This window comes from Balaenoptera musculus, chromosome 11, assembly GCF_009873245.2.
Source record: "Balaenoptera musculus isolate JJ_BM4_2016_0621 chromosome 11, mBalMus1.pri.v3, whole genome shotgun sequence".
In the NCBI taxonomy this organism is placed as follows: Eukaryota; Metazoa; Chordata; class Mammalia; order Artiodactyla; family Balaenopteridae; genus Balaenoptera; species Balaenoptera musculus.
The window spans coordinates 63738818-63765071 of record NC_045795.1 but is presented as its reverse complement, the minus strand read 5'-3'; the positions used below and the strand labels follow the sequence as shown (position 1 = coordinate 63765071).

The following is a 26254-nucleotide window of genomic DNA, read 5'->3' as shown; positions in this document are numbered from 1 at the left end:
TATTGTAAATAGCGCTGCAATGAACATTCGGGTGCATGTGTCTTTTTGAATTACGGTTTTCTCTGGGTATATGCCCAGTAGTGGGATTGCTGGGTCATATGGTAATTCTATTTTTAGTTTTTTAAGGAACCTCCATACTGTTCTCCATAGTGGCTGTATCAATTTACATTCCCACCAACAGTGCAAGAGGGTTCCCTTTTCTCCACACCCTCTCCAGCATTTGTTGTTTGTAGATTTTCTGATGATGCCCATTCTAACTGGTGTGAGGTGATACCTCATTGTAGTTTTGATTTGCATTTCTCTAATAATTAGTGATGTTGAGCATCTTTTCATGTGCTTCGTGGCCGTCTGTATGTCTTCTTTGGAGAAATGTCTATTTAGGTCTCCTGCCCATTTTTGGATTGGGTTGTTTGTTTCTTTAATATTGAGCTGAATGAGCTGTTTATGTATTTTGGAGATTAATCCTTTGTCCCTTGATTCGTTTGCAAATATTTTCTCCCATTCTGAGGGTTGTCTTTTCATCTTGTTTATGGTTTCCTTTGCTGTGCAAAAGCTTTGAAGTTTCATTAGGTCCCATTTGTTTATTTTTGTTTTTATTTCCATTACTCTAGGAGGTGGATCAAAAAAGATCTTGCTGTGACTTATGTCAGAGTGTTCTTCCTATGTTTTCCTCTAAGAGTTTTATAGTGTCCAGTCTTACATTTAGGTCTCGATTCCATTTTGAGTTTATTTTTGTGTATGGTGTTAGGAAGTGTTCTAATTTCATTCTTTTACATGTAGCTGTCCAGTTTTCCCAGCACCGCTTATTGAAGAGACTGTCTTTTCTCCATTATATATCTTTGCCTCCTTTGTCATAGATTAGTTGACCATAGGTGCGTGGGTTTATCTCTGGGCTTTCTATCTTGTTCCATTGATCTATATTTCTGTTTTTGTGCCAGTACCATATTGTCTTGATTACTGTAGCTTTGTAGTATAGTCTGAAGTCAGGGAGTCTGATTCCTCCAGCTCCGTTTTTTTCCCTCAAGACGGCTTTGGCTATTCGGGGTCTTTTGTGTCTCCATACAAATTTTAAGATGATTTGTTCTAGTTCCGTAAAAAAATACCATTGGTAATTTGATAGGGATTGCATTGAATCTGTAGATTGCTTTGGGTAGTATAGTCATTTTCACAATGTTGATTCTTCCAATCTAAGAACATGGTATATCTCTCCATCTGTTGGTATCATCTTTAATTTTTTTCATCAGTGTCTTATAGTTTTCTGCAAAGAGGTCTTTTGTCTCCCTAGGTAGGTTTATTCCTAGGTATTTTATTCTTTTTGTTGCAGTGGTAAATGGGAGTGTTTCCATAATTTCTCTTTCAGATTTTTCATCATTAGTGTATAGGAATGCAAGAGATTTCTGTGCATTAATTTTGTATCCTGCAGCTTTACCAAATTCATTAATTAGCTCTAGCAGTTTTCTGGTGGCATTTTTAGGATTCTCTATGTATAGTATCATGTCATCTGCAAACAGTGACAGTTTTACTTCTTCTTTTCCAATTTGTATTCCTTTTATTTCTTTTTCTTCTCTGATTGCCATGGCTAGGACTTCCATAACTATGTTGAATAATAGTGGTGAGAGTGGACATCCTTGTCTCGTTCCTGATCTTAGAGGAAATGCTTTCAGTTTTTCACCGTTGAGAATGATGTTTGCTGTGGGTTTGTCATATATGGCCTTTATTATGTTGAGGGTAGGTTCCCTCTATGCCCACTTTCTGGAGAGTTTTTATCATAAATGGGTGTTGAATTTTGTCAAAAGCTTTTTCTGCATCTATTGAGATGATCATATGGTTTTAATTCTTCAATTTGTTAATATGGTGTATCACATTGATTGATTTGCGTATATTGAAGGATCCTTGCATCCCTGGGATAAATCCCACTTGATCGTGGTGTATGATCCTTTTAATGTGTTGTTGGATTCTGTTTGCTAGTATTTTGTTGAGGATTTTTGCATCTATATTCATCAATGATATTGGTCTGTAATTTTCTTTTTTTGTAGTGTCTTTGTCTGGTTTTGGTATCAGGGTGATGGTGGCCTCATAGAATGAGTTTGGGAGTGTTCCTTCCTCTGCAATTTTTTGGACGAGTTTGAGAAGGATAGGTGTTAGTTCTTCTCTAAATGTTTGATAGAATTCACCTGTGAAGCCATCTGGTCCTGGACTTTTGTTTGTTAGAAGATTTTTAATCACAGATTCAATTTCATTACTTGTGATTGGTCTGTTCATATTTTCTGTTTCTTCCTGGTTCAGTCTTGGAAGGTTATACCTTTCTAAGAGTTTGTCCATTTCTTCCAGGTTGTCCATTTTATTGGCATAGAGTTGCTTGTAGTAGTCTCTTAGGATGCTTTGTATTTCTGCAGTGTCTGTTGTAACTTCTCCTTTTTCATTTCTGATTTTATTGATTTGAGTCCTCTCCCTCTTTTTCTTGATGAGTCTGGCTAATGGCTTATCAATTTTGTTTATCTTCTCAAAGAACCAGCTTTTAGTTTTATTGATCTTTGCTATTGTTTTCTTTGTTTCTATTTCATTTATTTCCGCTCTGATCTTTATGATTTCTTTCCTTCTGCTAACTTTGGGTTTTGTTTGTTCTTCTTTCTCTAGGTTCTTTAGGTGTAAGGTTAGATTGTTTACTTGAGATTTTTCTTATTTCTTTAGGTAGGCTTGTATAGGTATAAACTTCCGTCTTAGAAGTGCTTTTGCTGCATCCCATAGGTTTTGGGTCGTCATGTTTTCATTGTCATTTGTCTCTAGGTATTTTTTGATTTCCTCTTTGATTTCTTCAGTGATCTCTTGGTTATTTAGTAACGTATTGTTTAGCCTCCATGTGTTTGTGTTTTTTACGTTTTTGTCCCTGTAATTCATTTCTAATCTCATAGCATTGTGGTCAGAAAAGATGCTTGATATGATTTCAATTTTTTAAAATTTACTGAGGCTTGATTTGTGACCCAAGATGTGATCTATCCTGGAGAATGTTCCGTGCGCGCTTGAGAAGAAAGTGTAATGTGTTGTTTTTGGATGGAATGTCCTATGAATATCAATTAAAGCTATCTGGTCTATTGTGTCATTTAAAGCTTCTGTTTCCTTATTTATTTTCATTTTGGATGATCTGTCCATTGGTGTAAGTGAGGTGTTAAAGTCCCCCACTATTATTGTGTTACTGTCAATTTCCTCTTTTATAGCTGTTAGCAGTTGCCTTATGTATTGAGGTGCTCCTATGTTGGGTGCATATATATTTATAATTGTTATGTCTTCTTCTTGGATTGATCCCTGGATCATTATGTAGTGTCCTTCCTTGTCTCTTGTAACATTCTTTATTTGAAAGTCTATTTTATCTGATATGAGTATAGCTACTCCAGCTTTCTTTTGATTTCCATTTGCATGGAATATCTTTTTCCATCCCCTCACTTTCAGTCTGTATGTGTCCCTAGGTCTAAAGTGGGTCTCTTGTAGACAGCATATATATGGGTCTTGTTTTTGTATCCATTCAGCAAGCCTGTGTCTTTTGGTTGGAGCATTTAATCCATTCACGTTTAAGGTAATTATCGATATGTATGTTCCTATGACCATTTTCTTAATTGTTTTGGGTTTGTTTTTGTAGGTCCTTTTCTTCTCTTGTGTTTCCCACTTAGAGAAGTTCCTTTAGCATTTGTTGTAGAGCTGGTTTGGTGGTGCTGAATTCTCTTAGCTTTTGCTTGTCTGTAAAGCTTTTGATTTTTCCATCAAATCTAAATGAGATCCTTGCCGGGTAGAGTAATCTTGGTTGTAGGTTCTTCCCTTTCATCACTTTAAGTATATCATGCCACTCCCTTCTGGCTTGCAGAGTTTCTGCTGAGAAATCAGCTGTTAACCTTATGGGAGTTCCCTTGTATGTTATTTGTCATTTTTCCCTTGCTGCTTTCAATAATTTTTCTTTGTCTTTAATTTTTGCCACTTTGATTACTATGTGTCTCGGCGTGTTTCTCCTTGGGTTTATCCTGTATGGGACTCTCTGCACTTCCTGGACTTGGGTGGCTATTTCCTTTCCCATGTTAGGGAAGTTTTTGACTATAATCTCTTCAAATATTTTCTCTGGTCCTTTCTCTCTCTCTTCTCCTTCTGGGACCCCTATAATGCGAATGTTGTTGCGTTTAATGTTGTCCCAGAGGTCTCTTAGGCTGTCTTCATTTCTTTTCATTCTTTTTTCTTTAGTCTGTTCCGCAGCAGTGAATTCCACCATTCTGTCTTCCAGGTCACTTATCCGTTCTTCTGCCTCAGTTATTCTGCTATTGATTCCTTCTAGTGTAGTTTTCATTTCAGTTATTGTATTGGTCATCTCTGTTTGTCTGTTCTTTAATTCTTCTAGGTCTTTGTTAATCATTTCTTGCATCTTCTCGATCTTTGCCTCCATTCTTGTTCCGAGGTCCTGGATCATCTTTACTATCATTATTCTGAATTCTTTTTCTGGAAGGTTGCCTATCTCCACTTCACTTAGTTGTTTTTCTGGGGTCTTTTCTTGTTCCTTCATCTGGTATATAGCCCTCTGCCTTTTCATCTTGTCTATCTTTCTGTAAATGTGGTTTTTGTTCCACAGGCTGCAGGATTGTAGTTTTTCTTGCTTCTGCTGTCTGCCCTCTGGTGGTTGAGGCTATCTAAGAGGCTTGATGGGAGGCTCTGGTGGTGCGTAGAGCTGACTGTTGCTGTGGCAGTCAGAGCTCCGTAAAACTTTAATCCACTTGACTGTTGATGGGTGGGGCTGGGTTCTCTCCCTGTTGGTTGTTTTGCCTGAGGCAACCCAACACTGGAGCCTACCTGGGCTCTTTGGTGGGGCTAATGGCAGACTCTGGGAGGGCTCACGCCAAGGAGTACTTCCCAGAACCTCCGACGCCAGTGTCCTTGTCCCCACGGTGAAACAGAGCCAGCCCCCGCCTCTGCAGGAGACCCTCCAACACCAGCATTTAGGTCTGGTTCAGTCTCCCCCGGGGTCACTGCTCCTTCCCCTGGGTCCCGATGTGCACACTATTCCGTGTGCGCCCTCCAAGAGTGGGGTCTCTGTTTCCCCCAGTCCTGTCGAAGTCCTGCAATCAATTCCCACTAGGCTTCAAAGTCTGATTCTCTAGGAATTCCTCCTCCCGTTGCCGGACCCCCAGTTTGGGAAGCCTGACGTGGGGCTCAGAACCTTCACTCCAGTGGGTGGACTTCTGTGGTATAAGTGTTCGCCAGTCTGTGAGTCACCCACCCAGCAGTTATAGGATTTGATTTTACTCTGATTGCGCCCCTCCTACTGTCTCACTGTGGCTTCTCCTCTGTCCTTGGACGTGGGGTATCCTCCTTGGTGAAGTCCAGTGTCTTCCTGTCGATGATTGTCCAGCAGCCAGTTGTGATTCTGGTGTTCTCGCAAGAGGGAGTGAGAGCACGTCCTTCTACTCTGCCATCTTGGTTCTATCGGCAGGCGTTTTCTTAACCACTGCGCCACCAGGGAAGCCCCCAGAAAGATTATCTTGAATATTGAAATGCTTATTTTCTTCAAACCACGATTCATGTAAGTTTTTATTTAGGCTTCTAAAATATGCTGTGAAAGTGTCACCCAGTATAATTTTGGGTACTTGGAAGCTAAGATTTACAATGGTACCGTCAAAGTTCCATATAGAAAATGTGTATCTTTGCAGCTAAGGCCACGTCCACTCATCCAGAGGATATTTAACTCTGGTGTCACATTCTAAAGTAGTAACCAAAAGGCTCACATGCAGAAGAGAGCACCTGGAAATGTTGGTTGGACTTGAAATACTAGTATCTAAGGAACTATTAAGAGGACAGGAGAGGCTTGTTTCACCTGGGGAAGAGTAAGGCAGTCAATGGAAACTGTTTTTTAAATATCTGAAGGGCTGCCAAACAGAGGGAATTACAAGTGTCCTGAGTACAATAGCCCCCCACCGGGTGAAGGTTCCAGGGAAAGGCAGACCTTATACTTAACATAGAGAAGAACTTGACTTCATTCTACTCAGGAAATAATGCCTTTTCTCTCACTGTGGTTGTTTCAGGAGAGGAGGTGACTATGTAACTGTGATGAGGTATTGGGAGCTTAGGCATCATGTAGATATCCTGTGTTGGCATCCAGTCCTGAAAGCCTCTCCTGGTTTCATTTCTCTTCCCCTTCCTTTTCTTAACAGTTAGAACAACAGAGGCAGCAGTTGCTTACTGAACGCCAGAACTTCCACATGGAACAGCTGAAATACGCTGAGTTGCGAGCCCGACAGCAAATGGAACAGCAGCAGCATGGGCAGAACCCTCAACAGGCACACCAGCACTCAGGAGGACCTGGCCTGGCACCACTGGGAGCAGCAGGGCACCCTGGCATGATGCCTCATCAGCAGCCCCCTCCCTACCCTCTGATGCACCACCAGATGCCGCCGCCTCATCCACCCCAGCCAGGTGAGAGGAAGGCTCTGCTCACCACTCAGTCTGGGGTCATCCCTGTGGCACAGAGCATCAGAGGGGCAACCCACACTGTTGGTGATTTCTGACTAAAACTGTTCAGAATGTCCATTATCATCTAGGATATTACACAAGTGAATCTGGTTTTATAGCCATCACCACATAATGCCTGCCATGTTCTCTTTCCAGGGTCCTCTTGGCATTATGCCTTTTTCTTGGGTGGGTTGGCAATATATCCCAGAGATCCTTAAAAATTCATCCTTGGATTGTCTACATTTTTTTTTTTAATTTATAGACATTTTCAAAGATAGACACACACAAAAAGAATAGCACAATGAACTCTTATGATAGCGATCATCACCTTTCTGCCATTCTTAACTTTTTGTTATAGAAATCTTCTACTATAGACAAAAGTAGAGAGAATAGCATAATAATCCCCCAAATACCTATTGCACAGCTTCAAAATTATCGACATTTTATCTCTTCCTCCTCACTTTGGTGTTAGAGAGAGACTTCAAAACGTATCTCTAACCAATGGAAATCTTATTCTTTAACATAACCTACTATATTACACCCAACAAAAGTAACCATAATTCCTAATAACATAAATTAAATGTCTTTGAATGCTTCATTTGTTTGAATTCGCTAATAGTTCTCTTAAATCTATTTTAACGTGTTAACAATTCACCCTCCCTTTTTTTCTTCTTTTTTAAAATGCCATTCATGTGTTGAAGACATCAGGGTCTTCCGCCCATGGCTGTGCCCGATCGTGCACTCAAAGTGCATGGTGTCATTTCACCTATCCTTCCCCCTCCTTTCCTCCCTCCCACACGTCTCCCATAAATAAACCACAGGGTGGCGCTGGATATTTTAGCAGGTTCAAGTTCACTTTGGCGGTGCAGGCATTTTTCCTGTAATGTTGGTTCTTTCTTGGTGGCGTTCAGATTGGTCAGTGGTTCTGGTGTTCCAGAGTTCCCCATTAGACTCAGTTAAGATTTTACCTGCCATTGAGAGTTGCTTCCTAGATCAGTTATTTTATCAAGTGTTACAAAATGGTAAGATTTCTAAATTTATTATTCCATCTGCATTTATTTATATTTCTTCTACATTTATTGGCAGTGATTCTTTTATTTAAAAAGCTTTTCTTCACCAATCATTTAGTTACCCTGAAAATCAGTCCTTACAGGAAAGGCTGGATAAATGCTTGATCCTTTCCCTTTATTTATCAGTTACCTTAATAATGAGTTCAACCCCTCTGCCAAGTCACCCCCCACACACACAATCTCCAAAGGTTACCAATAAGGGTTTTTTTTCTGTTGTGTGTGTATGTTTTTAGTATTGTGAATTTATATATTTTTATGAGTTTCAACCTATTATGGACCTTACTCATTTTCATGCTCAAATTGTCCCATCTTTTAGCTCACAGGTTCCCCTTCAGGTTGGCAACTATTCACCACATTTTAACAACCTTGAAAGTCAAGCTCACGATTCTTTCAAACTTAACTACTGACATCATTAAACCTAAAATATACCTTTAATTTCAGCATTCCCCCCCCCCCCCACCCCCTGCAATATTCCTTCCCTTCCTAGAGGGTAATATGTATGGCTGTGTGCTGTGTATTATATTGCTTTGGTAACAGTCTTCCTGTAAGATTTTTATAGGTACTTTATAATCATGTGTCAAGTGCCTGCCAGAGCCAGAATTTGTGCTTTCTGGGGAGGGATGCAAGTTCTCTGGCCAGGGCGTGTAGAGGTGAGCTGAAATAAAAATAGAAAGACCCTTGGAGGCCTGAGAAGATTCCCAACATGACTAATGTCAGTTGCCCTGACTTCCTCAAATGACAGAATTTCTAAATCTCATGGAAATAACCAGGCATGTTTGCCTGAGGAAGCCATGACAGAAAAAACTATGATCTGACAACTTGTGTTACCAACATGAATTTTTAATTTACAACCCCAAACATGTTTAGATATTAGTTCTTATTGCCTTGACCCAAAAATGGGGCTAGGTTGACTTTGGGAAGCATTCATTTTCATACGCATGCTCACACACACACACACACACACACACACACACACACACACACACTCTCACACACACTATTAAATTGCAGTTGTGGAATTTGCTACCATCATCCGACTTGCCACTTGATCTAAATGACATTTGTGGAGATAGTTTTAGAAGTCTGCCAGGCTCATGACACAGGATACTTTATTTCTCAGTTTTCCTGTCTGTCTGCTTGAGTGGATCTTAAAACCTCTCTGTGAGATCTAATTTTCTTCCAAGTTAAAAGATATGAATGCTTAACAGAGTGATGATCACAAAGTGATTTTTCAAAAACAGTTATTTTAAAAATTTAATTCCTAAAACTCTTGGGATAAATGTTTAGGAGGGGGTTCGCTGTGGCTCCTTGGTATTTGGTTCTTAATGGTGCTAAAGCATCATCATCCACAGTAACTGTTCACAGAGAACTTCTCAGGAGTTCCACCATCTGCATTTAGAAAAGATACCCTTCTACCTTTTTTTCTAAATTACATCCTGGTGAGAACAGGTGTTTGTATGCCAGGCCCTTCACCCCCAGTATTTTTGCTTACTTCTTATTGTCCTGCCTTTACAGTTGAAGAGCTGGTGCATGCCAAGGCCACGTCGCCTTGCTGCATGGTGGAGCCAGGATTCATACTGGGCTCCTTCTATTCCAAAATGATGTCACGATGCCACCTCCCATGATGGAGGACCAAGGGGGTTTAGAGCAGACTCAGTTACAGCTCTTTTAGGGAGATAGTGGTAAAAAACTAGGGTTCATAAAATAGCCTTTAGAATAAAAATAGGTTTTGTTTCTCTTTTTACTTTCTCACAGAGATAGGCTTTTCTTAAGTGAATTTTAAAGAAAATGATCATTGTGTGTATGATGAGAGTGTTTTTTAAAATCTATTTTAAAGAACTATTCTTCCTTCCTCCCTCCCTTCCTCCTTCCCTCCCTCCCTCCCTCCCTCCCTTTTTTTTTGGCCACGCCGTGCGGTGGTGTGGGATTTTAGTCCTCCCAACCAGGGATCGAACCTGCGCGCCCCCTGCAGTGGAAGCGCGGAGTCTTAATCACTGGACCTCCAGAGAAGTCCTTCTTTTCTTAAACATTTTTTATTGAAATGTAATGTACATATGGAAAAATACACAAGCCATAAGTATTTTGCTTGATGATTTTTAACAAAGAGAATATACCTGTGTAACCAGTACCCAGAAGCCCCCTCATGCCCATCTCAGTCTCCTCCCTGCCCTTGGGTAACAACTGTCCCGATGTCTAACATCATACACTAGTTGGGCTGGGGTTTTTGGGGGGTTTTTTTTGGTTTCTTGTGGGGGCTGCATTGGGTCTTCTTTGCTGCACGCGGGCCTTCTCTAGTTGTGGCAAGTGGGGGCTACTCTTCATTGCGGTGCGCGGGCTTCTCATTGCAGTGGCTTCCCTTGTTGCAGAGCACAGGCTCTAGGCGCGTGGGCTTCAGTAGTCGCGGCGTGTGGGCTCAGTAGTTGTGGCGCGCGGGCTCTAGGGCGTGAGGGCTTCAGTAGTTGTGGCATGCGGGGTCTAGAGTGCAGGCTCAGTAGTTGTGGTGCACGGTCTTAGTTGCTCCTCAGCATGTGGGATCTTCCTGGACCAGGGATCGAACCTGTGTCCCCGGCATTGGCAGGCAGATTCTTAACCACTGCACCACCAGGGAAGTCCCTGGGCTGGTTTTGAATGTTATCTGGATGGAATCACATACTGATCTTTGTTTGTTTGCCTTCTTTCACTCAACACTGTGTGAGCTGCATCTGCATTGTTGTGACTGGTCATAGATTTATTCTTTCTTCTTGCTGTATGTGTCTACTATGGGGCTCTACCATGATTTATTAATCCGTTCTCCTTTGATGGACATTTGATTCATTTCCATTTTAGTTATTACGAATAGTAACTCCTGCTGTGAACATGCATGTGCACATGTCTTTTGGAGACATAGGTATACATTTCTGTTGCGTGCGCCCCTAAGTGGTGGAATTTGTTATGTGCCTAGAATGGGTCTTAGGATATCCATGTATTCACATTAGTTGATGCTGCCAAAATTTTGCCAAAATGGTAATGCCAGTTTACATTTTCTCTAGCAGTGTATGAGAGTTCCAGCAGCTCAAGGTAATCATGTTTCATAGTCTCCCCTTTTGTGAGATTGTTTCGGAGTTTGAATGTAGAAATCAGGTGTGTTGGAAAGTAAAATGAAGAAAAATAAATTGAACCCACTAATTAAAAGCTTTCTTAATATCGACAGATCAGAAAAGGCTGATTGTATTGTAACAGCTGAGTCTTGTACACCATATTTTAGAAATTGGCTAAAGAGGCCTTATATATCAAAGCAAGTGAGGGAGTCTGTAGTGTTTTAGGTGGAGAAGAGCTTTAGTCTCTTATTTGCCACAGGTATAAGTTAATAAATGTGAGCATGGTCCTTCCAACTAATATTTCCTAGGTTCTAGAAAAGTTAGCGGGCCACAGCATTTATGTTAGGAGCTGAGGGTAATTATCCAGGTCAGTTTGCTAGGTTTTGTTGTTTGGTCAGAATTTATGGTGTGTGAAGGAAGGAGAAAGATCAACCTCTGAAAGCCAGCAAGGTTGGGGAAGTGGTGAGAAGAAGGTTAAGACAGATTTGTTACTGAGTGGTGAATTTGTCCAGCTCTCTGACTTCGTAGAATCTAAATAATTTTGTAGGTAAATCACACGTAATCTTTCTCCACATAACTGGCCATCAGTTAGTGGTAGAGCCCATTAAAATATGGCTCATTGTTGTGAATCTGCCAGACTGTCAAACACGTATGGGCCCAGGCACCAGCGGGGCTAGTATAAACTGACACCTGTACATATTCCATTTAGTTTGTACCTCTGCAGTCTTCCCCTCCACCCCTCTAATTCATTCAAATGCTTAGAATTTTTGTGTAGAGAGTACCATCTGTATGCTGCTCTCTTCCTGGGCTTTTATTATTTGGTCCGACTCCTAACTCACCTGGGAGCTCCAGCTTTTTGTAGGTTTTGTTCTTATCTGCGATAAAGTGTCCCAAGTTGATTTGTTTCCACCAAACAGATAGTCAAAGGAAGAATCTATAGTATAAAGTTGGCAAATGGAAACTGGAGGTGGCCATAGCCATCCTTATACCACCCTTAGGTTTTGTTGATCTTCATAAAATACACAGCACTACATGTCGTCTTTTCATTTAAATTGAAAAACAGTTGATTTCATGAAGTTATTCCTAAATTAAAGGCTTATTAGTTCTTCCTGTAAGACTGCCATTCTAAATGGCACAAGGTGAATAGTCATGATAGCCATCAGTTCTTGAGCACATGCATGGTATCCCTTGCCCACACCCTGGACCATTGTATTCATGACAGCACATGGGGAACCAAGGAGAGTGGCCTGGGTAGTGGCTGCTGTTTCCTGAGATGTTCTTGATTGTGAGCAAGGAGAACACTTCTGACTGCAGGGGGTACCCTCCAGGGGCCTTGGCACCTACAGTCATCCCTCAGTATCCACCAGGGATTGGTTCCAGGAGCCCCATTGGGGGAATGCATGAGTATCCACGGATTCTCAAGTCTCTTATATAAAATGGCACTGTACAGTGAATTCAGTCGGCCCTCTATATCCATGGATGCAGATCCCATGGATACGGAGGAACGGAGGGCCAGGTGTATTTACAGGAAGATTACCTAAAAATCTAGTATGTAAGTGCAGTGTAAGCTCTGCCCTCCCCTTGGGCTTTTGAACCCAGTTGCAGGGCAGGAATAAAGAGGTAGACATAGAGAATGGACTTGATGACGTGGGGTGGGAGGGCGAAGCTGGGGCAAAGTGATAGTAGCATCCACGTATATACACTACCGAATGTACAGTAGTTGGCTGGTGGGAAGCAACAGCATAGCACAGGGAGATCAGCTTGGTGCTTTGCGATGACCTAGAGGGGTGGGATAGGGAGGATGGGAGGGAGGGTCAAGAGGGAGGGGGTATGGGCACATGTTTATGCATATGGCTGATTCGCTTTGTTGTACAACAGAAACTAACACAGTATTGTGAAGCAATTATACTCCAGTAAAGTTCTATTAAAAAAAATAGTAAATGAGGCACTCTTGAGTATTCATGCCTCATGGATCTGCAGTGAGCCACCTGCATTGGGGAAGCCTTTGTTATGTGTCTCTGTGTGTGAAAAGCAGAGAGAAAAGGACATGTTGGTTTAAATATCTTTATGGTTTCCTCATTAATAATATAAGAATTTTTAGAAGTGCCTAAGAAAAATCAGAGTAGGAATTGATCTGATTTGATGAGAAATCAGGGATGGTAGAGATGTTTTAATAATAAAACTAGAATATTTTGCATCAGTTAGTAAATATTGGTTGTTCAAGGAAATTTCAAGCAAGGCATTAGGCACTTGACTTTTAAGCCCCCAAGTTAGACCCACTTACAGAACCCTCCCCGTGGGAAATACTACTTAGGAAAGGATTACAACCACTCATCACTTCCCAGCCTCCCCTCTCCACCCAACTCAGAGCCCCACACTGAAAAGGGAAAAGGACTAGCTCGTCACATAGCCAAGTCTTTATTATCTGCAGTGCCTTTGGTCCTGCTTGCATGATGTGATAACAAGGCTGCTGTGCCACTTTCCGGAGTAGCAGGTTATCCTCACAGAGAGAACAGTGAGGGCACAGTCTTCAACAAAGAGCGTCTGTGCCCCCCGGAAGCTGCTGCAGGAGGAGCAATCTCCGAGGAGCCTGGGCTTCCCCTCGCTTGGACCCGATTGTTATTTCTGTTCTCTGGGGGACTCAGCCAGAGAGTGTGCCATGGATGGTTAGAAACAGCAATGAAATGTGCTTAAGATTGGAAATTCATAGGTTCCCTTTCCTAGTTTTGTGTTCCTTACCCACCTGCCTCTCCCATCCCAAAGAATAAAAATAAAATCCTTAATATTCTATTAGGCATGGTGGCCGTAACGGTTTAGTATAAGATCTAATAAACCTGAGAGTGTGAGGGATTTTTCCACTAGGCAAAGCCTAATTTTAGCAAACCTTTCCATTTTTCAGGCTTTCAGATGCCTGCTGTTTAAAAAAAAAAAAAAAAAAAAAAAGCTTCTATGTAGGTCAGACTCCCACCAGTATATGCTTTGATACTGCTGTTCTGAAGCCACATCTCTCTATCTCTCACCTTCCTCTACTGGAAAAGGAAACACCTGAATTTTTTTTTAATGGAAAGTACATATACACACCCTTTATTTTGTTTGGTAAGGCCTGCTCTGGTTCATTTTAGGTATCTGTAGGTCAGACTTCTTCATGTTTATTAAGAGTTAATGGAAATGCCTTCAGACATTGTCATCCATTTAAAAGTGGTGAGGGGCTTCCCTGGTGGTACAGTGGTTAAGAATCTGCCTGCCAATGCAGGGGACATGGGTTCAAGCCCTGGTCTGGGAAGATCCCACATGCCATGGAGCAGCTAAGCCCGTGCGCCACAACTACTGAGCCTGCACTCTAGAGCCCGCGAGCCACAACTACTGAGCCCACACGCCACGACTACTGAAGCCTGCGTACCTAGAGCCCGTGCTCCGCAACAAGAGAAGCCACCCCAATGAGAAGCCCGCATACCGCAATGAAGAGTAGCCCCCGCTTGCCACAACTAGAGAAAGCCTGCATGCAGCAACGAAGACCCAACACAGCCAAAAATAAATAAATAAAAATAAATAAATTCAAAAAAAAAAAAGTGGTGAGACCTATATCAGAAACCAGAAAACCCAAGGACATTTAGATTTCAAAAGGACAGGGGTTGGGTTTCCCTGGTGGCGCAGTGGTTAAGAATCCACCTGCCAGTGCAGGGGACACGGGTTCAAGCCCTGGTCCGGGAAGATCCCACATGCCGTGGAGCAACTGAGCCCGTGCACCACAACTGCTGAGCCTGCGCTCTAGAGCCCGTGAGCCACAACTACTGAGCCTGCGTGTCACAACTACTGAGTCCATGCACCGCAACAAGAGAAGCCACTGCAATGAGAAGCCCACACACCACAACAGAGAGTAGCCCCCACTCGCCACAACTAGAGAAAACCCGCGCGCAGCAACGAAGACCCAACACAGTCAAAAACAAAATAAATAAATTTATTTTAAAAAAAGAGAGAAATCGGCTTTTCCACAGAAAGAAATACCCTTTTAAGGCAGGGTGGTATAAAGGAAAGGAGAATGAGCCTCACGGTCAGACAGCTCAGTCTCTTGTTCCTTGTGACTTTCAACCAAATTCCATAGCCTCTCTGAGACTTAGTTTCCTTATCTTGAAACCGGGCCCTTAACTTCAGTCTTCCTAACAACCTGAAGGATTCCATGAGACAACTGTCTTTGCCTGGGAAGTGACAGGCCGCAGCTCAGAGCAACATTCTGTCCCCTCCTTGTCCTCTAAATCCACTGCCATAGGCACGCCAGCACCTCTGGATGGCACAGGGACATTGCCTCACTCTTGGTGCTTCTTGCTTTCCTGAGAAATGTTTGTCTGTGCAAGGTCCCACAGTGGAAGTAAACTGTTTTTCTTCTAGTTCTTCCTTTTTGCTTCCACCTTTCCCAAGGAGCTATTGTCCTCTCATACCTTAAATACCCATACCCCAGTGGCTTTATGGCTCTGTTTTTGACAGGAGGATAGAAGAACGTTGTTTTACAGAAAGCTTCAGGATTTATAGCAAGAGAAAGGAAAGGTTTTTTCCAGCTGTTGGGCAAATAGCCTTGGAAACCCTAAAGCTACTCTATCCCAGCTTGTTGCCATAAAGATGTAGGGAAATAGGTAAATGGGCCACTGCCGCTGAGCAGGTAGCTTTGGAAACAGCACTGATGGGCCTGACAGCCGAGTCTGCAGGTTATCCCAGTGTGTTTTGGTAGGTATCACTTTGTGAGCCTGTGTCCATGTGCCACTGATTCCTCTTTGCCAGATTGTTTCTGGAGCTAGGTGTGGGTTGAATAACTGACCCATCACTTTATTGGCAGCAGGGTTTGTATCACATAGTCTGCTGGAAGACAGATGGGCCCCCCTCCTCCAGACCTTCATGCTCAGAGTGCACTGTATTGCAAACACCAGATCTGAAGCCAGAGTACCCAGGTCAGAGCTGGGCTCCCCTATTTATACACTTTATGACATTGGGTGAGCTGCTCAGTCTTTGTTTTCCCCTTTCATAAACGTGGTAACTTAGAACAACAGAAATGTAGGTCTCAATTCTGGGAGCTGCTAGAGCAAGGTCATGTTCCCTCCAGGGGCCCTAGGGGAGAGTCTGTTCATTGCATCTTCCAGCTTGTGGTGGCTGGTAGCATTCCTTGGCTTGTGGCCACATCTCTCTTTAGTCCATCTTTACCTTCCTTCTCCTCTGTGTCTTTTCCTCCATGTGTCCCTTATAAGAACACTTGTCATTGGATTTAGGGCCCACCAGGATAATCTAGGATGATCTCAACTCAAGGTCCTTAACTTAAATCTGCAAAGATGCTTTTTCCAAATATGGTTACATTTACAGGTTCCAGGTATTAGAACGTGTGCGTTATCTGTTTGGGGGCCACCATCCAATCCACTGCAAGGTGCTGGAAAGTATATTTGATAAAATTATTTATTGCAGGAAGCAGAGCAGTTTCCTTATTGTTGATATAGTAAAGAAGAAAACATGGTGTTTGGAATTAAAGTTTACATCTTAGATTTTTTTTTTTTTTTTTTTTTTAATAAATTTATTTATTTATTTATTTTTGGCTGTGTTGGGTCTTCGTTTCTGTGCGAGGGCTTTCTCCAGTTGCGGTGAGCGGGGGCCTCTCTTCATCGCGGTGCGCGGGCCTCTCACTGTCGTGGCCTCTCCCGTTGCGGAGCACAAGCTCCAGACGCACAAGCTCAGTAGTTGTGGCTCACGGGCTTAGTTGCTCCGCGGCATGTGGGATCTTCCCAGACCAGGGCTCGAACCCGTGTCCTCTGCATTGGCAGGCAGATTCTTAACAACTGCGCCACCAGGGAAGCCCAGATTTTTTTTTTTTTAATGCTGACTGTTATATTAAGTCCTTTCACAGGAACTGTTTCATTTGAGCACAGAATAGTGTGGTAGAAAGAGAATTGGATTTAGAATCAGAAGACTTGGATCTCATTCCTCTTACAAGTTCTATGACCGTAAAGAAGTCTCTTAACTTTTCTGAGCTTCTGTTTACTGTCTATAAAATGAAAATATTTGCCCTGCCTCTCATTAGGCAGAGCCAGTGACATAATAAGGCACCATAAGAAATAAACAGTTTCCCTGATCATACAGAGAGAGTACAGCAGATATTTAGCATCACTTTTATAATAATCTCAGGAAACCGAGGCTCAGGGCGTTCTAAATGACTTGTCCAAGGCCACTCATCTGGGTCGGCGTGAAGTGGAAGTGAGATCGCACTGTTCAGCTTCCAGTCACGTTCATCTTCACGTTCCCTGTCGAGAGTGGTATTGGGTGGCTCTCTGACCGGGATGCTCACTGGTCAGCCAGGAGTTTGGACAACCCACACCTTGCTCTAGACATCAAAGTATAAAAACTCGGTCAGACTGTTGTGGACGAGATTGGTTAGGACTGAACAGTTGTGTGTCTTATCACTTAGCGCACACCTGGTCTATGCTTTTCCTTCTTTCTTTCTCCCTTACTCAGTACTCTTTCTGGCCTTTTTGTAAAGGCATTCTTCAGTGTTCTGCTGTCGGTTTTCTGGAGAGAGAGACCTTAGACGGGCTGGCAAAATGTTCTTCCTGACTTGCTCAAGGCCTCTTGTCCAGGTTGAACTGGGTAGAAGGAGGCAATCTGTACCCATTGATAAACACGGGCCGTATTATCTGTTCTAGTGAATGGCTTCCATTCATCACAGCAAGTCCATTGAAAGTGTTCTTTCATCTCTAGGTTGGGATTCTGTAAGTCTGGACTTCATACTAGGCCTCCTGCCCCCAACAATAGCAAAAGTATCTCCTCTTGCCCTGTCTCACCACCTGGAATACCATCAGAGAATCATTAGTAGAGACTCAGAGAGTGGGAAACAAAGCATTGTGTTTAGTAATGGCCTCACAGGTGTTTGTTAGGAAGGAAGCTGGGAGAGTTACAGAGGACAGACCCTGATTCTTAGAATAATAAGGCTCTGTGTGTGCTACTTATTGCCCATTGGAAACTTTGAGAGTTCTGTATCTTCCCTTCACCCCATCTCTGTGTTCCACTGGAATGACAGCCAATTCCGCACCTCCTGTTCCCAAAGCAAAAGTCCCTCCCCATTCTCTACACTTCACATGCCAGTTAGGTGCCAAACCCGAATTCTTTCTCATTCTCAGCTTCATACTCACCCCTCCTCCTCATTCTCTTACCCATCCCCAGGAAGCCTGTAGGGTGCTGTTCTCAACTCTTTTTTTTTTAAACATCTTTATTGAAGTATAATTGCTTTACAATGGTGTGTTAGTTTCTGCTTTATAACAAAGTGAATCAGTTATACATATACATATGTTCCCATATCTCTTCCCTCTTGCATCTCCCTCCCCATCCCACCCCTCTAGGTGGTCACAAAGCACCGAGCTGATCTCCCTGTGCTACGCGGCTGCTTCGCACTAGCTATCTATTTTACATTTGGTAGTGTATATATGTCCATGACACTCTCTCACCCTGTCACATCTCACCCCTCCCCCTCCCCATATCCTCAAGTCCATTCTCTAGTAGGTCTGTGTCTTTATTCCCGTCTTGCCACTAGGTTCTTCGTGGCCTTTTTTTTTCCTTAGATTCCATATATATGTGTTAGCATACTGTATTTGTTTTTCTCTTTCTGACTTACTTCACTCTGTATGACAGACTCTGACTCCATCCACCTCATTACAAATACCTCCATTTCATTTCTTTTTATGGCTGAGTAATATTCCATTGTATATATGTGCCACATCTTCTTTATCCATTCATCCGATGATGGACACTTAGGCTCAACTCTTATCTACTTATCCTGCCCTCATGCAGCCCCTATTTCTCTGCAAAAGCTCTGTTCCTCTGCTCTAGGCTCAGACTCCTCTGCATCCCTTCTTAAAGCTTTCCATCACACAGAAAATCAGGCCCATGTTCCTCGTTTCTCCAAAACCTTTCACCCAGTCCCCTGTAGCCTTACCGGCCAAGTCCCTCACCCCATTCTGTGTGTATGACTCATCTGATCCCCTTTGCTTTGATTCATGTCAGACAAACCAAGCGTGGACAACTTGGCTCTGTAACCTGGACACTTTTTTTTTTTTTTTTTTTTTTTAAAGCACTTTTCTTTTTTATAGCTACTTTATTTATTTATTTTATTTTTTTATTTTTGGCTGTGTTGGGTCTTCGGTTCATGCGAGGGCTTTCTCTAGTTGAGGCAAGTGGGGGCCACTCTTCATCGCGGTGCGGGGACCGCTCTTCATCGCGGTGCGCGGGCCTTTCACTATCGCGGCCCCTCCCGTTGCAGGGCACAGGCTCCAGACGCGCAGGCTCAGTAGTTGTGGCTCACGGGCCCAGCTGCTCCGTGGCATGTGGGATCTTCCCAGACCAGGGCTCGAACCCGTGTCCCCTGCATTAGCAGGCAGATTCTCAACCACTGCGCCACCAGGGAAGCCCCTGGACACTTTTTTTAATAACCTTTTGAGCTTGTTACTCCTCGGTGAAATGCAGGTGATAGATAATAAGGTGATGCAGTTACCTCAGAGGGAATGGCGAGTATGAAGGTGCTACGTATAAATGGAACAATATTCATATTATTTTCTGATTGTGTAAATCAGTCTAGGCCTTGTACTTAGGATAGTCTGCTGTTATCCTGTTCCTAATTCCCCTCCTTCACTTCATATACACATTATCCAAAGTCCCAAGTCATTCGCAAGTTGGTCTTGGTTAACCAGAAGGTATTGTTTTCTTTTACTTGCTTCTTCCATAGTTTTCCCTTGATTTGCCTGCCACACCTTCATGTGTACTCATCCTTCGTATGGCTTATAATATACTTGGCATTTGTTTTTTTATCTCTTGTGTCATTCCCTACGTGGATAGACTCTTCAGCACGGCCTAAATCCATCCTAGCACTGTGGCACAGGCACCCAGCTTTAATTACTGAAGTTCAGTGGTGTAGGAGTAGTGGTAGTGTCAGCCCAGCACCTGCTCTTGCTTTCTCTGAGGTGATTTGATCAAGTTGTCCTCCAGCAGATGGGCCTCTGGGGCTCCTCTCCTGCACTTTTGCATGATTGCATTATAGAGCACAGGAAGGTGGGCCAGAGGACCCAAAACTTGCTGTTCTTCTCATTCTGAGGCATAAGGTTGATGCCTCCCTATGCTTTTAAAAAATAGTCCCCCAAAGACAGTGGACCACTTCTCTTCCTGACTCTTATCTCACTGGGGTTCTCTTCATTGACACCCTGTAGTGAAAGGCTCCGCTCTTTGAGTCCTGGCTCATGGAACAGACACTGGAAATAGATGGTGTGAGGCTTGAAGCTTTGTGTGTCTTTCTTAAGACAGGCCTTTTTCTAAGCACTGACAGAGGATTCTTCACTTGAGTTATCTCCAGTACTGCTCTATATATTTTAGTTGCCAGTTAGCTGTCTGGTAGTCCCATCTTCCAAGCTTGAACCTCAAGTGTTCTTATTTCCAGCTGTCTCAGGACTATGCCTAGAAGCCTGTATTCAGTTTCATATAGTTGACCTTACATAGGTGTGTTAATGTCCCTAGATTAAAAAAAGAAAGAAAGAAAAAACTATAATAGATTCTCTTTCCTTATTCTGTAGAGATTATAATTTGTCCTTACATATAGCTTCAGCCTTGGTTTGTGCCCATTAAACAATTCTCCTTTGTTTGTGGCTCTTTAAAGCCAAGCCCAGGAGCCAGACCACTGAGTTGAAGAATTAGTACATATCCACCACCATATCTAAGGGAGGATTGGCTAACTGCAACCAAATCTGGCCTATCTCCTATTTTTGTAGGGGCCATAGGCTAAGAATGGTTTTTACAGTTTAAGTGGTTGGGGAAAACTCGAAAGAATGTTTATGTCACATGAAAATTATGTGAAATTCACATTTCAGAGTCCATAAATAAAGATGTTTGGTAACCTATTTGTTACATATTGTCTGACTGCCTTCATACTACAGTAGCAAAGTTAAATAGTTGTGACAGAGGCCATATGGCCTGCCAAGTCCAAATACTTACTATCTGGCTCTTTACAGAAAAAGTTTGCTGAAAGTTCTAAAGACTCAGTGTGAAACTGAATGCAGGAAGTGTTTCACTGTCCTTATGTCTAGCGTCTCCCATTATGCACATCAAAGCAATAGGAAGAGATGAAGGAGTTGCCTGTCTCCCGTGTGTCTCCCCCACCATGGTTCTCCAGAGCCAGTGCTTCCTGGCTGGGGAGAGAGGGAGAGATTTTTTTGTGAACAGGACTTTAGAATTCCAATTAGAATCCCTTTTTAATTGTGATTTCACAGTAGTGATCAATACTCTTTCAGGCATACACATTCCCACATAGCCTGTGCGTGAAGCTCAACCTGGACTGAGCTTCAGTCCTTGGACTGTGCACTGACTTGCTGTTAAAGTCCTTCTCTCCGCTCCCTGTGGGTCTTTGCTTGGCATTTTGTGTCCTCAGGAAGATATTGGACAATCCATTGTTCACCCAAACTAACCAGAATGAATGCTTTCTTTTAAGGATGTTTGGTAACTGCTTCTTACAGCTACTACCTACCTATAGCAGGGTTTAGGGTAATCATTCACTTCACAGGTCTGCCCCATTATCCCTCTGTCCCCCCACCCCACCCCAAATTAAAAGCTGGACAGAGAGATTATTACAGATTATTGCTCTGTTGATCTAATTGTTTTGGAGGGTTAGGTATTTGTCTGTATTTAGCAGTCTCGGGCAGTGAGTTGATTCCTTTTTTTTCCTAGTACATTTACCTCAGTACTTTAAATCTCCCTCCACAGGTCAGATACCAGGTCCAGGTTCCATGATGCCTGGGCAGCCCATGCCAGGCCGCATGATGTCCACCGTTGCAGCCAACATCCACCCCCCTGGGAGTGGCCCTACCCCTCCTGGTATGCCTCCAATCCCAGGAAACATCTTAGGACCCCGGGTACCCCTCACGGCACCTAACGGCATGTGTAAGTAGCAAGGTGGGAGATGCATTACCCCCGTGTCTTTTAGGGAGGGCTGTACACAGAGAGGCAGGCTTTTTGTTCTCTCTGGGGTTTGACAGGTCCATGGACAGTATGACCTGTGAGAGTGGGTTCCAAAAGACTGGTTTTTTAGTCATTACTCTTCAGCACCCCTGATGGACAGGTACCCAAGTGATGAGTGCAAAGTGCTCCCAGTTAGTCAGGCTCTTACGCCATACATAGCCTTCGTGGCATGCACTCGTGACTCCAGGGTCTGTTGGGAGGCCAGGGGCATGCCTTGCCCACGCCTGTTTAAGCCTATGTAATTTGAATCTTGGAAGACATACAGAGCTACTGGTAGTTATTTTCCCTATAGGAGCCTTTTATGGATTCAGGGTTTAAAAGTGGTAGGTGTAAAGAAAAGAATAGGATCTGGTGTAGGGCAGGAATAACAAGTAAGTTTCTTGTAGCCATTTTGACATATTCGTAGTGGCTGCTTAGACTAAGGAAGGAGTGTTCGGGGCTGTGTTGAGAAGGAATTTGAGGTCTTAGCAGGCTCCATGGAGAAGGCTCAGATGCTGCTGAACGATATCTGCCTGGTGGTATGTGCAAAGCCAGCTAGCTCATTTCTGCCATGGAGCCCTTGTTCTGCTCCAATCCTGGCTTCCAGAGGATTGCATCAGAGCCTGGCCTGCCCTTTATTCCTGTAGACCAGGAGTAATGATCCCAAAATGCAGCCAATAGTGGCCATGTTCCCAGCCACATGTGTGATCCCAGGTCCATTTAGAAGTCACGTATGTGAGGAGGAGTTAGCTCCTGTTCACAATACAGAGAGCTAGGACGCATAGGAATTCCTGGCCTCCAGGAGCTTTAGTTGGGAAAATACGAAATGAACAAGTGGATAGTAGTATAGGGTTTACCATAAGTTACGCGACCCTGTGAAGTGACTTGAGTTCACTGTAGTTCTCTGGGAGACTTCCTAGGGCCAGGAGGCAGGGACTATCGACAGAGGTACATCTCCTTTCTCATTGGACCCACAGGGGCAAGGACAAAGTAGGTGCACAGAAGAAAGACAGCAATTGAGCTGGGTCAACATAGGATCACAGCAGTAGAAAAAGGTATCTCTGTTGAGTCAGTGGTCAGAGGCCGTAGTCTAGCGGGTACCTCTTTTCCTTGGCAAGAAAATCCTTGCCTTGCCGCCTTACAGGCAATATACAAATGTGCTGGCTGATAAGGAGGTTTGACCAGTTTGCCCATCCCCGTTGCAGAGATAATGTCATTGGTCTTTACCACTGTCATGTCCTGCTGATAACCCGCAATTTGTGTACAGGATTCCATCCTAAAGGGCCCTCAGTGGAGCACCTTGAGAATGTGGAAGGTTTGCTCCCGATCACTTCCTGCCACAAGTGAATTTAAGGGATTCTGAACCGCTGACTTGGCTCCAGGGCACTGGGCAGGCCTCATCAGGCGAGTCGCTTCCCGTCGTCAGGCCCTGGTTTTCTCCACTGCAAGATGACACAAAGGATTAGATCAGTGGGCTTCAAAATGCTTTGAAGAGCCTTAGCAGTTTGGTGGAAACCTCCTAGGGGGAAAATTGGGTGAATTGACTGGTAAGGAAGGCTGCAGTTTAATTATTTGTTTCATATGTTTTCATTTCCGGCAAAATCTAGTTTAAAAATCCCTGGATTAAATTATATCCAGGGTTCCTTTGAAAAGCAGCTAAAATTGAAACAGGAAAGAGCCCCAGACACTCATACTAATTGTTCCCTTCAGGACCTGACCTAGTTTTGGCCAAAAATCCAAGGACTGCAGTTCAGGAGCTGTGGGGCCTCCCAGGACTGTCCAACTTGTCAGCAGCTGCCTCAAGTGAAGCTTTCTGGCCCTGCTGGAGATAGTTAATATCAGCAAGAAGTTTCTGATAATCTATTTTGTGCCCAGGCTAGGCACTATGAGAGAAAGAAAAGAAGACGCAGAACTTGCCCAGGAAGGAGCTTATCATTTAACTGAAGAAATAAAATTAGCAGCGAGAACCATTAAAATACAATAAAATCAAAATATAATTAAGTTCTGAAAAGGTCTGGAGTGATTCTTGGAAGGGGTGGGCCTTGAAGGAGATTGGGGCAGATTCAGACACCTCCCCACTCCCCCAACCTCATGGGTCAGAGGAAGCAACATGAGCAGTGACCTGGAGGTCCAGATGGACCTGCGCCATGTAGATCGCAGCGGCAGCAGTGCCTCACAGGCGATAAAGAAACCTCCTCCTTAAGTCATTTTTCTCTGAATGGGCTCTTTCCCGAGCCCCTGTGTTTCCAGCAATGATGAGTTACTTCTGGATGTGTTTGCAGATCCCCCTCCGCCGCAGCAGCAGCCACCTCCTCCACCACCTGCAGATGGAGTCCCTCCGCCTCCCGCTCCAGGCCCACCAGCCTCGGCTGCGCCCTAGCCTGGAAGATGCAGGGGATGTCCACGCCCAGCGCCACCAGCTGGAGTGGGGATGACGGGACTTGTGTTCCTCAGCTTCCTTGGGTTTCTTTCAGGATTTTTCTTCTTGCAGCCCCAAGCACACATCCCATATTTCCCCATTTCTCTTGCCACCCCTGTCCATGCTCTGACACATCTTGTGTTAGGTCCTCCTCCAACACTCAGGGGGAAGCCTGTGGTGACAGTGTGCCCTGGTCATCCTAAAAATACCCAGCATCTCCCTGTCCTGGTACGGGGTATGCTGACAGTTTATCTGCAGGTCCTGTCAACATAAGTATTTCTATGTCTGTCATTTTTGCTCTCCTGCAGTTTTTTTGCTTTGTCTTATGCTTTTATGGATAATGCTTTATAATCATTATCTTTTTCTTTTTTTGGGGGGGGTGTCATTATTTCTTTAAAGGAGAGCATCCTAAGTTAATAGGAACCAAAAAATAGTGATGGGCAGAGGGGATAGCCAGAAGGGATAAACCTTAAGGCATTATAAGTGACCTTATTTCTGCTTATCTGAGCTAAGAATGGTGCTGATGGTGAAGGTTCATGAGACTTTTGCCACACATGGACGCACCAAAATTAAAAGAGATGGGGAAAGGGATCCCACTGATTTCATCCCTAGTGAGGACTGTGAGAGCCTCCAGCCTGCCTGGCAGAACATCCCCCTTTAGTCCTTGGTAGGGGAGAGCACAAGCATTAGAACAGATCCACTTCTTCCCCAGGCCCACTGGTTCTGGTTTTCTATGCAGATGGTTTGTTAGATTCTGGGGGCGGGGTGGGGGGGTTGTTTTTCTGAGGGCAGTGTGAGCTTTGAGGGCTGCATTTGGGAGGCATTCCTTAGTTCCCTAGACTAGCCAGGAAAGTTTTGGGTGTCTAGGGCAATGGCCACCCAATGAATCTAGCCCACTATTCACTGCTTTGTATGCATTCTTTTTTTCTCCCTCTTTAAAAAAAAAAAAAAAAACCTTAAAAAAAAAAAAAGTAAGTAGATAGTGCTGATAAACATTTTAGCTCATGGAACTTGGTTAGGTTGGCTGTGGGTACAAGTCCCCAAACTACCTCTTGCAGTAGCCAGGGTGAAGGATTTAGTGAAGCGGTACTTTAGGTTTGGGGTGGGATTGGAGAAGTGGGGCAGGATCAACAGCCTCTCATCCCTTCTCCCTTCCCTGTCTGAGATCTCACATTCCATCTATCACAGGGTTGTCAAGGAGATGCTGTGGGTACCAAGGAACTCACTTGGCAATCAGAGCATCATGCTTTGAGGGTGAGGTGCTCGGGCTAGGAGAGTGGAATACCATTCCAGAGGAAGAGCCACAAAAATGCCTTAATATGAGCCCATTTCTACCCCTGCTGATGAGTGACTTAAGAGTTCTTGGTTTTCTCTTCTTGTCCTTCTTCCCTCCCCTCTGTCTTTCCATGGGTGGGGAAAGGGTGTTTTGAGTAGAGCTTGATTTCCAAAGCACCTGGCTTCTTCACAGTCTCAAGTGGCAGTTTCATTTAGAATGCAAAGTGGAACATCTTTTGGATACCTTTTCTATATATTCTATAAAGCTTTACATATGTGAGAGTGTGGGAAGGTGTTTATAAAACACCCTAGAACTTTCTTCCTTAATATCAGAAAGCAAAAAAAAAGAAAAAATTAAACCACAATTAAGATTTGCCTTTCAAACCCTCAGGTGTTACCTCTAACCAGGTGGCCCTGGTCACCATCAGAGTACTGGAACCAAGGAGACCTTGTTCCTTTTTTGAGTTTATTCTGGACTCTTGGAGTGGAAATGAGCTTGTTCCTACTGGAGTTTAATTCCTTTGCTTTTGACTCCAGAAAGACCCCCGTGCCTTTTGACAATGGCCAGGGTTTTATTTTCACACCAGTCTTTCCCAAAGGAAACTCATTCCAAATACTTACCTTTTACACTGAGGTCTTAGAAGGAAAATGGAATTCTGGTTCATACTGTGGTCTCTTGTAACCTCAGGTCTTTAATGTGATCACTTTCAAATTTAAAAGATCCAGGTGGAAGTATTTTTACTATGCTGATAATCTACAGAATACCTGAATTCTTAACACTGCTATGTTTCAGTATAAGTGGTGACATTTTCTCTTTATGTCTGATCTGGTTTCATTCCTGTAATACAGCCACCCGATTTTGTGGGGGGGGGAATAATATGTGGTTTTTGTACAAACATGTTTCTCAATGTGTTACTTTGGAAAAGTGAAGA

The 26254-nt window shown here is 43.5% G+C and overlaps 1 protein-coding gene across 5 annotated transcripts in view; it reads left to right on the top strand.

Annotated features, from left to right (window-relative positions):
- Nucleotides 1-26218, top strand: part of SMARCC1 (SWI/SNF related, matrix associated, actin dependent regulator of chromatin subfamily c member 1) — a 187467-nt gene extending 161249 nt beyond the window's left edge. For 2 of the 5 annotated variants that reach the window (XM_036868447.1, XM_036868446.1), the window contains exons 26-28: nt 6183-6444; nt 21395-21571; nt 23911-26218. In XM_036868447.1, the coding sequence (XP_036724342.1) occupies nt 6183-6444; nt 21395-21571; nt 23911-24008 (537 nt within the window). In that variant the 3' untranslated portion in view covers nt 24009-26218. The other 3 variants (XR_005021809.1, XM_036868448.1, XM_036868449.1) reach the window with 3 other exon arrangements.
- Nucleotides 26219-26254: the final 36 nt, after the last annotated feature.